The sequence below is a fragment of the Hippopotamus amphibius genome, chromosome 4, assembly GCF_030028045.1.
Source record: "Hippopotamus amphibius kiboko isolate mHipAmp2 chromosome 4, mHipAmp2.hap2, whole genome shotgun sequence".
Lineage (NCBI taxonomy): Eukaryota > Metazoa > Chordata > Mammalia > Artiodactyla > Hippopotamidae > Hippopotamus > Hippopotamus amphibius.
In genome coordinates this window covers 157751393-157766758 of record NC_080189.1, presented here as the reverse complement: position 1 = coordinate 157766758, position 15366 = coordinate 157751393, and the positions used below count along the sequence as shown (strand labels likewise).

Below are 15366 nucleotides of genomic sequence, written 5' to 3'. Positions count from 1 at the left end.
ATACGGTAGGGAAACATAAAATAGTACATGCACTATGATTACCCATTAGGTTAACATATAATATATATGCTGCTGATACAAATTTAAAAACTGGAAGGAAACAGACCAAAATGTTTACTGTAGTCATATTTGCATGGTAGGAATATGTGAGTCATATTTGCATGTAGGAATATGTTTTTCCTACAGCTCATGTTTTGATTCTTTCAAAATTGAATTATTACTTTTAAAATGGAAAGCAAATTGTTTTTTAAGAAGAAAGGGAGAAAGAAAATCAGTTGGCAGAAAGCTCAGCTGTACTGATATTTTGCTATGTGACTTTCAGAACTAAAAATGTTTCATGATTTCTTGCTTCAGGGTCTCCACACGAAGAATGAGGCTATTATTACATCAGGTACAACTCCTAGATTTAGTATTATAAAATATACCATCTCTTAAATACATCTTATGTTTTCTTATCATCTCACATTTACTTACGTAGCACCCATCACCTAGAATCATTTCTTGGCTCTGTTTCTACCAGACCAAATTCAATTCAAGTCATTTCCCTTCAAATTTCTTTTCCTCTGTATGCCCATCCTGTTCACACAAATTCTCCTGTAATTAATTACAAACAGCCTTGAGTTTTCCTTTTTCTCTTTTTTTACATAATTCAATTTATATTTAAAAACCACATGCTTTAAAATAAAGCAAGCCCAGATTCAAATATCCATATCAGTCATTTAACCCCTCTGAAACTCAGTTTCTTTGTCTGTATTATAGGGTGACCACTACCTACCTAATAAGTGATTCTAATGATGAAATGATTCTGTGTATGCAGCACGCAGGACAGCATCTGGTATACAGTGGGTAGCCAATAAATGCTTATTTTCTTCCTTAATCTTGCGCCACTCCTGGTCTCCCAGCTGGATTGTAAACTTATCTAGGACAGGGACCATGTGGTATCCTACTTTTTATTCCTCCCCCACAAAAGTGAGGGGGGAGGGAATAAAGTACAGCATCTTACCAGAAACAGATGTTCAATAAATAGACTACTTGTTGATATGTGTTTTGCAAGAAGCACTAAGCTTCAGGCAAAGAAAAGTTGAAACTATTATGGGTTGAATTGTGTCCCCCAAAGAGACATGTTGAAGTCCAAAGCCCTGGTACCTGTGTATGTGACCTTATTTGGAAATGAGGCCTCTGCAGATGTAATTAGTTAAGTGAATATCAGATCTGAATTGGACTGGATTAGGGTAGGTCCTAAATCCAATGACCTTACAAGAAGGCCATGTGAAGACGCAGAAGCAGAAGACCATATGAAGATGGAAGTAAAATTGGATTTATGCAGCTATAATCCAAGGAACACCAAGGATTACTGGCAGCCACAAGAAGCTCAGAAGAGGCAACGAAGGATTCTTCCTTAGAGCCTTCAGAGGGAGCATGGCCGTGCTGACACCTTGATTTCATACGTCTAGCCTCCTGAACTGTGATAGAATACATTTCTATTGTTTTAAGCCACACAGTTTGTGGCAATTTGTTACAGCAGTCCTAGGAAACGAATACAAAAATGTTCATACTGACAGATAAAAGCTACCTCCTGGTTTCTAGACCAAAAATGTCTTTACAGCCCAGTAAGACTTCCTTTAGATAAAGCTTCTTTTCAGGCACATTTCATATGAGAATGATTTGCCTGACATAGTCCCCCTTTCTAGAGTTCTGTGGAACTAGGTTGGGGTGAATAAGTGTCACTTGGGTACTGTGGTGATACTATACTTTACTGTCATCCTCCTCCTCCTACTTATCCCAGTGCCTGGTGCCACCAGCCCCCCCGCTACCCAGGCCCAAATCCTAGTCATCAGCCTCAAATCCTTCTCTCTCACCCTCCAAGTCAGTTCTACTTCCCAAATATACCAAAAGTTTCTCTCATTTTTTTCATCTCTACCACTGCCACCCTAGACCAATAAACCACTTAGGAAATGTCTTCTCTAAAACGTTTTAACAGCAAACTGAGGCTATCAGAGACAGGTCTATCTTCCTTCAAAGCCAATGTTCTGAGGTTATACTTCCAGCAATGGCTAACTAAACGTTTCAGGGTAACCCTCCTGCTGAGAGGAACCAGAAAGACTGAAAAATGTTTTGTTACATTTGTTTGAAGGCACAGGAACACTACCAAGGCAGTAAGAACTTTAGACCAAGATCTGAAAGAAGAAGAGAGCTAAGAAGATGAGCCTGGCAACTGGAGCTTCTCTTTCCTCTCAGGACACTGCCAATTTCATAAGCAAAAGGCATGACCGAGAAGCTGATCTGTGCTTTCAGCAGTCTCGTAGAGCTTAAGGACAACAATTGAAGGTCAGAGTCACCAAGGATGAGAAAACTGAGCGAACATCCAGGGATTTTGTTGGGACCAGAAGAGCTCGCACCCAAGAGTAAAGGGGCTCTAGAAATATACTAGCCCTAACAAGAGCTAAAACCCAGCTACATATAATCTCTGTATCTGAGTATATTAAGGTAATCTGCCCCTTGCCTAACTGACAGAAAAAGAAAAAAGAAACAGAACTAAGTCCTCTCTGGAGTAAGATAACATTCTTCCAGAACCTTAAAAATTACCTCTCAATGTTAGTTGCATACACAATATCCAGACCTTAAGAAAAAATAACTAGAAAAAAATTTAAAGACAATATAAACAATCTGGCAAGTGATTTAGATTTTGAAGTATCAGGTACTAACTTAATAACTATGATGAGTATGTTTAAGGAATTAAATGACAAAATAGAGAATTTTAGCAGGAAACTGGAAACTATCAAAAGGAATTCAACGGAAATTTTAGAACTTAAATAGCAAGAACTAACGTTATAAATTCAACTGGATGGATTTAACCACAGATTAGATACAGTTAAGGAAAAAATTTGTAAACTAGAGGATAAGTCAGTAGAAAATACCCATATTGAAACACAGGAATAAAAAATACAGAAAAGAGGATAAAGAACATGAAACACAGAAAAAAGTCATACCATATGAACAAAATCTCAAGAAGAGTAATAAGAGAAAACTAGACATAAACAATACTTGAGAAATTAATGGCTGAGAATTTTCTAAATACCAATCAAATAAAAAGAACTGCTGTTAACTTTAAGAATAAGAAATAAAGAGAAAATAACACCTCACAGTAAAACTGCTGAAATCAAAGTGAAAGAAATCTTAAAAGCAGTCAAAGATTAAAAAAAAGAGATTACATTCAACAAAGCAACAAAAAAACTGACATAACATCACAACAAAAACCATAGAAGCCAAGAGACAATGAAAGTTGTCATCAAAGTGTGGGAAGAAAATAGGTGACAATCTAGAATTCCATACCTAGGAAAACACCCTCTAAAAAATGAAGATGAAACAAAGACATTTTTTAGACAAACAGAAACTGAGAGAATTTACGTCCAGCAGACCTGAACTAAAGAAAATACTAAAGGCAGTTCTTCAGACAAAAGAAAAATGACTCCAGATGTAAGCACAGAGATGCAGAAAATAATTAAGGACAATGGAGACAATCATTTTTAATACATCTACATAACCATTATATTTAACAAGTAAAACAAAAATGGTAAAGTCTTATAGGGTTTTAAAAATAAAGAACAGTCAACCTGACCATATGCCAGGAAGTCAGTAACCATCTCCCTTTCAAGGCAATTATTAAGTCTACCAGAACAGAAGTTCAGTAACCTAACTGCGGGATCATCCCAAATATGAATAATCATTTAACTAATTCCCTTTCAAGAGACATTTCATTTATTTCCCATCTTTGGATATTATTCACCAAAGAGGTATGGATATTCTTTAGAAGTGGGTGTATGTCTATATCTATATTTATATCTTTGTATATTTTTCCGTCCCCTCATTGCCCATTTTCAATTTTGATTTGCAGTGGCAAACTAACAGACTTTTTAAAAAATAACCCTCCTACCCTCCAATGATTTAACACATTTATATTTCTTTCACAGATATTTATTAACTTTGTTTTTCTTGTTCAAAATCCTGAGAATAGGGAATCTCCTCTGTGGCCACTCAGGTTCTCTATAGTGCAAAGATACAGGAGTATCAATAGCTAGAGTAATAAACTGTCTGCCAAAGTGTAAAATCTTAAACTCTTTGAAATGAAATGAGGGAAAAAATTTGAAAAAATGAAATGAAGCCTTAAATACTCCAAAGGCTTTCAAGTTAGAAAGTTATACTCAGGGAAACACATCATATTAAACCACACTGAGCTATTCTCCACACTAAAAATACCAACCCTTCCATCTGTGGACACTGATACCACTGGTCTGGGACTTGCCTGCACTCCTGTCTCCTGCCAACCAAGATAATGTGATGGGAAGCTTTTTCCCTCACAAGTTTAATCCTAGGGGAAAAGGAAAACAGAACAGTTTTCTTCCTAAGGCAATTAAGAACCTTCAAAATATTTAATGAAAGAATCTTAAAATGCAGATTAAACAATTAAATTAGTTGCCAGAACACTCTCTATAGTTTGTCCTTGGGAATTTTATTCAATGTTAAAAAAAAAAAAAAAGAAAAGAATGAAAGACAGCCCTATGTTCAAGACCAAAAAGTATTTGTTTTAAACATACTGACTTCCCTGTTTTTTAAAGTTTTACTTGGGTTCACTTTTTAAGGAAAATTAAAAAGAAAGCAAAGGAGGCTGTGAAAGAATGAACATAATAAAATACGGATTTCATTATTACGGATTATTAAAGCCCTGGAATGTTAGAACTGAAAGGGCTTTTGAAATCACTCAGCCTAGTTAACACTTCACTTCACAAATGACAAAACTGGACTTAATAAAACATAGAAACAACTTGTGCGTGGCCCAAAGTGAACTAGTGTGGCAGTGGCAATAAATAGCCAGGTATCCTGGTCCAGTTACAGACTCTTTCCATGACACTCTTGATTCATCTACATACAAGGACAGGGGGAGGCGATCCAGTTCCACGGTTCTTTGGTTCAAAATTTTGCTGTTCCCAGAGACCTTCAGACAACTCCCAGGTATAACCCAGTGAAAGGACCGCTCTCTTTACCCTGACATCTGCCCTGCATCCTGTAGATGCTACCTTCCAAACTGCTCTCAGGCACTTCTCTTTCTCTACATTATCACTGCCATTGATTTGGACATCATCTCTTCCTGCCGTGAATTCCTGTAAAGTCACCAAACTGTTCTTCTGCTTACGAATCCTACCATTTCTCTTACATCCTCCCTCCACAATCCTATTCTGCACACTGAACATATGACTTCCCTGATTTAAATCCTTTTGTGGAGAATTTCATCATGAAGGAAAACAGGATCTCAACCGATTCCCTTTGCTTCGGGGATTAGACCTGAATGAGTCAGAGGCTTATCAGCAAATAGATGGCACATAAAATAGAGGACAATTCAAGGAAGGTTTATTTCAAAAAGGACCAAGTATAAAAACGTGGCTGGGCGTAGAGAAACCATAAGGGCACATTCAGGAACCTCTGACTTGTGGAAGTAGAACCGTGGGGTAAGTGGCTTCTACAGTGGTCCATGATGATCTCTACCTCTGGGTATCCGTGCCCTTGTATAAACCCCTCACCTTGATGGAGGGCTAGGCCTGGTGACTTGTCCCTAATGAAAGGGATGGCGTGTTATGTCCAAGATTAAGTTATAAAACAGTGTGACTCCCACTCCCCGCCCCCACCCTCCACCTCCTCCTTGCTTACTCTGATGAAACAGGCTTCCACAGTGTGACCTACCTTATGGAGAGACACATATGGCAAGGAACTCAGAGCAACCTCCAGACAACAGACAGTGAGGAACTGTGGCCATCATTCAATAGCCCTCGAGGAACTGAATCTCACCAACAACCATACGAGTAAGCTTGGATGTGGGCCTTTCCCCAGTTGAGCCTTCAGATGAACCTACAATTCCAGCCAACATCTTGACTGTAGCTTGTGAGAGATCTTGAGCCAGACGAGCCACCTAACCTGCACTTGGATTAGGGACCCACAGCAACTGTGGCAATAAATGTTGTGTTTAAGCCATTGAGTTGTGGGATACTCTGTTATACAGCAACAGACTATGCATGCAAACTAGAACCACCCCAAGGTCCAAAAGGATGAGTAGAAGAAAAGGGTATCAGGACCCAGAGGAGGAGAGCAGGCTGCCTAGAGAAGAGCAATGACCTTCAGTCAAGGGACACGGTCAATGCGACACCTTGCCAAGAGGAAGCCAGGGAAAGAAATACCCTGACCTTGCTCTTCTTCCTCCCTCCCATCTCTCCCCAGGCTCCTATTGACCAAATTCGATTGAAAGCCAGAGGTCACGGGAGCCCTTACAGAAGTAGTCCCTATGGCGCAGTGAGCAGTGTGTATAGGGGAAGAGCGTGGGTGTGGAGACACAAAGAGAAGATACCTGCACAGCGTCCAGACTCCTTGCCTGATGTAGAAGATCTTTTATGATCTGGCCCCAATCTATTTATCCAGCTTTATTTCTCAGCCTTTCATCACAGAAACCTAGCACCAGGAAAATGGCCACCTGAAGTTTCCAGAACTCAGTACATAACATTACAACTCTGTCCCTTTGCGTGTGCTAGTCCTTCTGCCTCCACACTTTTTCTCCCATTCTCTGCATGGTTAATTCTTATCCATCTTTCAAGAATTAATGTAGGTGCCAAGCCCTCTGGATGTCTTCAATGATGTCATCATCCTCTCTCCTGATATGGGCCTCCTGACCCTTCTCCCTCCTCCCAGACCCCTCAGCTTACCTCTATGTGCACTGCAATTGTCTAGTTACTCCCATCTCTGCCCCACTGGCCTATGGGTTCTTTCAGGGAACAGTATTCATCTCGTCTTCCTAGCAACTATCAGTGTCTGGCACACAAGTGGCACTCAGTACATACTTGCTAATTAAATCGTTTCTAATCCTCATCACGCCTTGGTCACCAGGGTCTGCAGGTTCCCTGACTCTGGATTGTGCTGGCCGCTACAACTGCCTTCAATGAATTCCAAACAACGTCCTGCTGCTAGCTTTCTCGAAATCACTGCAGAGAAGTTCTGTGCACATTATTTAGTCCAATCCCCATCACTTTACATAAGAGGAAATGAATTTTATTTATTGAGTTTACTTACTAAGTTTACCCTGTGGGTAAACAGGCTTAATTTTATCATGTTTCTTTCTGTTTTATGTAGACACTAAATATATTTTTTGGTAAGAAGTGTTTCTTAGTTGGGAAGGAGGAAGGCAAAATAAGAACCAAAGCCAGAGCTCTCGACTCTCTGCTTGGCATCTTCCATCACACTCTACCACCTCATGACCTCAGCCTGGGTCACGGTAAGCTGCAATGTTCTCTGTCCACCTACCATTTAATTTCCCAGAGTTCTACCATATCAAATTACCAGCCCAGGTGGAAATTTGTCAAGAGACATTATCAACACCACTCAACGAACCAAATAAAATCAGAGAGCAAGCTACTCTCACCCAAAAGAATTCCTAGTTACAAAAGAAAGTAAACATTTCAGAACATCTTCACCCAAGAAACAAAAGCACAAGCAAGCAGAATTAAACTTAAGCATTACAAATGTTCAAAGGTAACCCAAGTCACACCTCTGAGAATAACTTTGAAAACCAAAGATCTGTCATGTGGAATTTTCATTTGTTTAATTTAACCAATGGCTTTCAGCCCCAACAACGTAGTAATGGTAGTCTGTGGTTGATACCATGATGGGAGAGAGGACACCAACTGGAGCTGTCAAGTTACCTGGACACAATCACTGGTTGACTGGGAAATTGCCGAGTAAGCTTCAGTGAGTTATGCATCTTCCCCATACTTTAGTTTTCCCATCTATAAAATGAGGTTATTGACTAGAAAAACTCTGAGATGAAGCTACTAAAATTCCTTGATTCTAACTCTGTATGAGCCTGGTTTTTCTACATCTTGAAAGATCTGCAAATAATTTCAAAATAAAAACCCACTTCAAGACACCAACTTCCCCATGACTTTGCAATGCATACTCCATCTGGATATTTTAAAAGACACTAAATAAATGTGTTTCAAACTAAGCTGGGCATCAGATTCTCCTGAGAACAGTTTAATACTCAGATTCCTAGGACCCAGCTCAGACTTATTAAACAAAAACAGTCAAGGGTCCTTTGAGGACCAGCATTTTTATAAAGAACCCCTAAATGATGTGATGTACAGCCAGGGTCAAATATCATCACTACATTGGACAAGTCAATGACCCCAGGAGCTTTTGGATCTAGGAATCTTTAAAAAAAAAAAAAATTAACAGGTCTAGGTGACCTAATGAATAACTAATGTTTTCTTTTAAACAGATTTTTAACGTGACCAATACATTTTTCATGCATACCTCCAATCCAAAACGTGAATATGAAAGATAAAAAACTAAATTACAAAGTCTGCTCAAGTCAATAAATAAATTATGCCTTGGGAAAGTACAACTTCTCACAGTTAATGACACAGAAAACATGAAAACAAAATGAAGAGTATTCTGAAACTTGTAGGCTTAAGAATCCCACCCATCATTACTCATATGTCAGAAGGTTACCATCCTAAATGGGCATTTAAAAGTCACAACAACATTAGGGACAGAATCACCCCCTACTTATTAGTTGGAGGTTTACTCAAAAGCTCCATTTCTCTAGATTTAGCTTTTTAAATGTCAGCATCTGAATCAACACAACACAGTCCAAGCAAAAATTTCACAGTGAAAACATCTGACAAGAGAAAGAAACAATAAGCAAGAGAAAGAAAATTAAAATGAAAGCACTATTTGCACATTTTTTAATGTAACTTTTTGTTGTTTACCTCTGAGAAAATGTTTAATTTTATAATAATGACCTTGAAAAAAATCCTTACGTAAGGGGACCTCCCATAGAAAATATTTTGAAGATTCAATCTTTACCTACACCTTGAGGATTGTATCCTGCGGTAGGTAAGTCTTGGTCATAGCCCATGGTCAGCCTACAGTAGAGAACTAGGTGAGTATCCCATGTTTCAAACACAACCAGGGCTTAAGTTAGTCAGATTAACTAGGTTTAAATGATTCTAGGTCCTGGACCCATACTGGGCAATAAGTGTGCCTGCTTTCTTTCTAACAGATTGAACAGATCCAATGTCTCTTTAATAGCAATTAACTAACATAAATAACAGGAACACATACATACCCCTCACAGATTTGTCATGAGGAAGCAAGACAGATTTCCAATATAGAAACCAAATGACTAGCAGTCATTTCTCTAAAGTTACAGCATTTTACAACTTTGTTGCTAAATTAAACTAAAAAAATGAAGTCCCCCGATACCACCTAAAAAGTAAAAATCAAGTTCCCACAAACGTGTATGAAGTTTTCCCTTTCAGCATAATACGAAACATTCTTGTGGAAAGGTGTCTGGATCACATGACTTTACGTTTCCTTTTAACCGTTAATAATCCATTGATTTGCAATCTCCTGAATAATATAAAAATATTTGCACTCCTTTCCTGTGTCTTAAAAAGCAACTCACTGTATGAGTGCACTCTAGTCACCTTATTAACAGCACCATTTGTACATTTTATAATTTATCTCCTCTCCAAGTGTCACTGTCTCTACAAGACCAAAAGATAAAAGGAAAAGAAGCATTCATCGTGGACCACCTCTATGCCAAGCACGATGTAAGATGCTTTATTTATTTTATCCAAATGAATCTTCACAATAACTCCATGAGGTGCTATCCTTCCTCCTACCTTTGCCCCCTTTTATAGATGAAGAAACACAGACTCACAGAAGTTAAATAACTGACTCCAGGTCACACCACTTGGAAGGGCAGAGTTGCGATTTTAACCCAGGTCTGATTCCAAACCCCGTGTTCCTACGAGCTTGGCACAGGGTCTCCTAGTTTGAGGTGGGTTATGAAGGTAATGAATAAACATCTTTATATTATTCTATATGCCTCACAACTTGGTTAGCCCCATTAATCTCTTTTTTCTTTACTACAACTTAATAAGCATCTCTTACAGATGGGTTATCTAAGCATTCTTTTGCAAAGCAAAGGATTAAGGGATTTGGTACTAAAGGCAAGATTAGTTTGAGAGTTCTATTTTTACAAGGAGAAGAGAAAAATTCACCATATTGATCATCCAGGAATATCTAGTTCAACATTGCACACAGGATTAACCTAGATAGAACACAGAGTCTTACAGAATACACAGAACCCAGCAGACAACTCGAATATTTGGTGAAATGAGTGAGTAGGAACCCATTTTCCTTATTAATGTATGATATAGTTAGGCTACCTTTTCACAAACATGCAAACATTAAAAACATATATGAGAAGCAGCAATTATTTCCTCAAATTCAGCAATACACAAATAAAACTTATGTGCCGTATTTCCTTCCTTTATATGTTTCCAAATATTCCTATTTGAATTAATAGCACCAATGCCTTTATATCACCCAAGGTCAAAAACCCAGTCATCTTCGACTCCCTATTCACCTTCTAATTTCATATTCATTCCATTTCCAGGTCCTTGTTAATTCAGATTCTTTAATCCCTCTGCTCTGTGCTGCTTATTTCCAAGGGGCATTTTCCCTGCTAGATTAGGGCTGTCCTTACCTTTCTCACAGACACAGAAGCACCCCCCCCCAAAGCCTCCAACCCACCCTCAGTAACAGTCCACTTGACACACTGGGGCAGGGCTCGTGATCCCAAAGGAATGTTAATCTTACAACTCCCAGCACTAAAATTTTTATGATTAAATTGCCTATGACTCAACATTCTAAAATATGGCTCCATCCAGACGCTCTTCCCTAAATCTCCCCTCCAGTTACTCCAGTTACTTATAATTCATCCTCTGCCCAAGCTAACTGGTTCTGGTTGCCCTTCCCCTTTCTCCAGCTCTCTGCCTTTGCTGAACGCATCTCATAGCCTAGAATGTTCCTCTTCACTTCCGCTTTCCACATAAAGGAATCCTACAGGTCCTTTAAAACTGAGTTCAAAGGCCTCTCCGCCACAGCCCATCCCAGATCTCTGAGGATGGCAGTAAGCACTCCTGGTAACACTTTACTTGCACTTCTCTTTTGGAAATTACCACTTGGACTCTATAACAGTTATTTGTGTGCATCTTGTGCCTCCTACCAGCTGTAAACCATCTAATATGCACACACCTCTGTGCCCCCCCGCCCCGCCCCGCAGCATCTAGACCAGAGCTTATGCATACTGTGGGTTTGAAGAACATTCAATTAATGTTATACTAAGGCCTCTACGCAGAAGGATAATACATGTCCATCTACATTGTTTAGGCAATCTTTGGTTTAAAGAAAATGAAGCCATATAATATCGTTCAAGTGTTCAATACCAAGGATGACAAAACCTAACGTCCCTGAATTTTAAAATTGGGGAATCAGAGGATATGAGGAGAAAATTGTTCATGTATCATCAGTCAAGCATTTAGGCAGAAAACATTTGTGGAGCCATCAACCATCAGCCAACCCTGCACAGAACACAGACGCGCACGGCAGCGCCCCCAGCGGTTAACCAGATGCCTTACTTTGCGGTAGACTATCATGTTTGGGGAACTCTCCTCTGCGTCCGCAATCCCCACTGCTCTTTGATCCCCGGATCCCTGAGCCATCCTGGGTATCTTCACTCACACTGCAAAAATAAATGAAGAGACCATTAAGACAGGAAAGAATTACATAAAGAAAGCTTCGCCATGCAAAAAACTAAGTATCTTTTGGCAGGTGGCACGGAAACAAAACATGATGTAATTTCTTTTTCTTTTTTTTCCTCATTAGTTTAAGTAGTATTTTTTTAAGTTAGGGATAATTGTAGTCTTATTATTCACATACATTCTTCTAATTCCAAAGCAACATGTTTGTTTTTTTTTAATTTTCAGCCCAGAATCATGTACTCTAGGGGTGATCATATGCCAATCTGAAATAATCTCCTAGAGATAGATGAAGTCAATCATTTTGATGTTGATTTTCTCTTACCAAAGCTCATTTTATGATTAATTCTATGCATTAAAATACGAATACTTTATCAACAAAATGCAAATCAAAACCACAAAGAGATACCACTTTATAACCAATAAGATGGTTATAATAATTTTTTTAATTCAAATAAGCACTGGCAAGGATGTAGGGAAGTCAGAACCCTTGTACATTGTTGGTAGGAATGTAAAATGGTTCGGTCACCATGGGAAAGAGTTTGTTGGTTCCTCAAAAAGTTAGAATTTACCATAGACTAGAATTTACCATATAACTTTGCGATTCTCCTAATAACTAAAAACAGGCATTCAAACCAATATTTGAACACAAATGTTCAGAGCAGCACTATTCACCAAAAAATGGAAATAACTCAGTGTCCTTCAACTAATGAATGGCTAAAAAAATGTAGTCTATCTCTACCACGGAATGTAACTCAGCCATCCAAAGTAATAAAGTACTGATACACGCTACAACATAGATTAACCTTGAAAACATTATGTTAAAAGAAACCAGACACACACCAAAAAAAAGAAAAGAAACCAGACACAAAATGTCACTGCTGTGGACTGAATATTTATGTTCCTTTAAAATTTATACGTTGAAATCCTAACCCCGAACCTGGTGGTATTAGGAGGTAGAGCCTTTGGGATATGATTAGATCACGAGGTCAAAGCCCTCATGACTCGGATTTGTGTCTTTATGAAAGAGATCCCAGAGAGCTCCCTTCCACCATGCGAGGGCACAGTGAGAAGAAAGCCATCTATGAACGAGGATGTGGGTTCTCACCACACACCAAACCTGCTTAAGCCTTGATCTTGGACTTCCCAATCTCTAGAACTGTGAGAAATAAATTTCTGTTGTTTATAAGCCACCTAGTCTATGGTATTCCATTATAGCAGCCTGAATGGGCTAAGACAGTCCTATATTGAACAACTGCATTTACATGAAATATCTAGAATTGGGAAATCTATAGGGACAGAGAGCAGACGCGTAGTTACCAGCAGCTGGGGGGAGGGGGGCACGGAATGCCTGCTTAATGGATATGGGATCTCCTTTGGGGATGATGAAAACATTTTTGAACTAGATAAGAGGCGATGTCTGCAGAATACTGTGAATGTACTAAATGCCACTGCAATGTATGCTTTACAATTAATTTTAAGTTATGCGAATTTCATCTCAATTAAGAAAAATGAATTTGACCTTAGAAATTAGAAATGTCAATTTCTAATTTGACCTTTTTTTAAACAGCCTGAAACTCGAGGTATGGGAGGGGGCGGGGGGTGAAGGGGAAACTGAGACGAAGCGAGAGAGTAGCACAGACATATATATACTACCAGCTGTAAAATAGTCAGTGGGAAATTATTGTATAACAAAGGGAGTCCAGCTCGAGGATGGAAGATGCCTTAGAGGACTGGGGCGGGGAGGGTTGGGGGGACTCGAGGAGGGGGGAGTCAAGGAAGGGAGGGAATACAGGGATATGTGTATAAAAACAGATGATTGAATCTGGTGTACCCCCCAAAAAATAAATTGATTAATTAAAAAAAATAAATAAATAAAATAAACAGCCTGAAAAGACAGCAGTGAGACAATGACTGCATATGGAATTTTTGAGTTAGAAGCAAGTTCAAGTCTTGGTATGATGCACTATTTGCTGGGTGACCTCGAACAAGATAAATAACCTGTTGGGTTCCCTTTGTTAATTTCCATTTAAAGTGAACATGTTGAATGCCTACTATGCGCCCAGAACCACGCCAAGTCACCTTCCCCTACCTTGCTCTCATGAGTAAAATGTGAATTCCACTGAGTCCTCACAGGTAAGGGTCAAATAAATGGAGTGTAAAGTATTATATAAAGCCATAAAAGTCCTATACAAATGTTATCACTAATCTAAGAGCCTGCCTGGGTTATTTGCACAAAATTCAGAGGCTTTTCATCAAAGAAACTTTTATAAATACCATACTTGACAGAAAAGGCCATTTCAATTTAAAATAAAAACTCAGAAAACATTTTATTATAAAATAAGTTGGTACCAAAGGTCATTCCATAAAAACAAATTTGGGCAGAAGATGGGGAAGAGACAAGAATTTGTAATTTATGGTAAGAATTTAATTGTTCCAAGTATCCCATATGAATAATGTTGCTTTTTTTTCTTTATCATTTATTAATTAGGGTGCATTTTAAAAGTTAAGATTACAAGTAGAGATAAAGAGCGTCATTTTATTATCTCTACCCACTGTAACATCAGTATTTCTATGAATGTTATACTACATGAAAATACTCATTATTATTCTAATCAGTAGCTTTTAAAGTTAAATGAACAACACACTTTCATTTTTAAACAACTACTTATTTACCTACTCTTTTGCCTGAACACAGAATATGACACAGCATGAAAAACAAAAAGTGAGTCCATTTATGTATCGCATTTATCTATGTAACAAAGCCAATCTTGGGTTTCTATTGCTTTATTTTATTTATTTATTTATTTATTGGCTGCACTGGGTCCTCATTGTGGCGAGCAGGAGCTACTGTGTTGTGGTGCGCGGGCTTCTCATTGTGGTGGCTTCTTTTGTTGTGGAGCATGGGCTCTAGGTGCACAGACTTCAGTAATTGTGGCACATGGGCTCAACAGTTGTGGTTTATGGGATCCAGAGTGCAGGCTCAGTAGCTGTGGTGCACAGGCTTATTTGCTCCGTGGCATGTGGGATCTTCCTGGACCAGGGATCAAACCCGTGTCCCCTGCACTGGCAAGTGGATTCTTAACCACTGCGCCACCAGGGAAGTTCCTCGATTGCTTTATTTTAAAATGAACACGTTCACTTTAATGAGCATATTATCTTCCACCCAGAAAACTGTGCAATAACAGCAAGGATGGAAATGACCTAGAAACAATCGTGTCAGCCCTCCTTTTGCCTTTCCCTGGCCACCCCTCAACCCCCAACAGCAACATTCCTGTGTGCTGAAACAGGCTGGCATCTCAGGCTCTGGACTTTAGACTGCTCAGTAAATGCATATAGCCTCTGTGTTTGGAACTTTAGTGAGTCTAATACTTAGTAGAAAAGCTTCTATTTTGGGTTCCCCTATCAACTCATTTTGAAATTCAGACAAGTCATTTAACTTTTCTGTGTCTAGAAAGAATCACTTCTAAAATCATTTCTAAAATCAACCACTTTCTAGTCTATATGTCAACAGATGTTAGAGAGTACTAGATGTGAAACCTATACAGGTAAGGATGTTTTAATTAAATCACTGACTATAGAGCTGGGTTCCTAAAATTAAAGAACTAGATTTTCATTCACTACAATATAGTATAAATACTTATTTTTAAATGAATTATGATAAAAATGAAGTAGGAATATTTTAAACTTAGTGGTGGAGAAGACAAAACCTTCTTTA

At 38.6% G+C, this 15366-nt stretch overlaps 1 protein-coding gene across 1 annotated transcript in view; it reads right to left on the bottom strand.

Moving 5' to 3' along the window:
• RGS6 (regulator of G protein signaling 6) overlaps window positions 1–15366 on the bottom strand; it is a 543968-nt gene that overhangs the window by 507282 nt on the left and 21320 nt on the right. Inside the window, 1 exon segment of the mRNA XM_057732396.1 lies at window positions 11529–11632. Within this exon segment, the coding sequence (XP_057588379.1) occupies window positions 11529–11612 (84 nt within the window). The 5' untranslated portion in view covers window positions 11613–11632.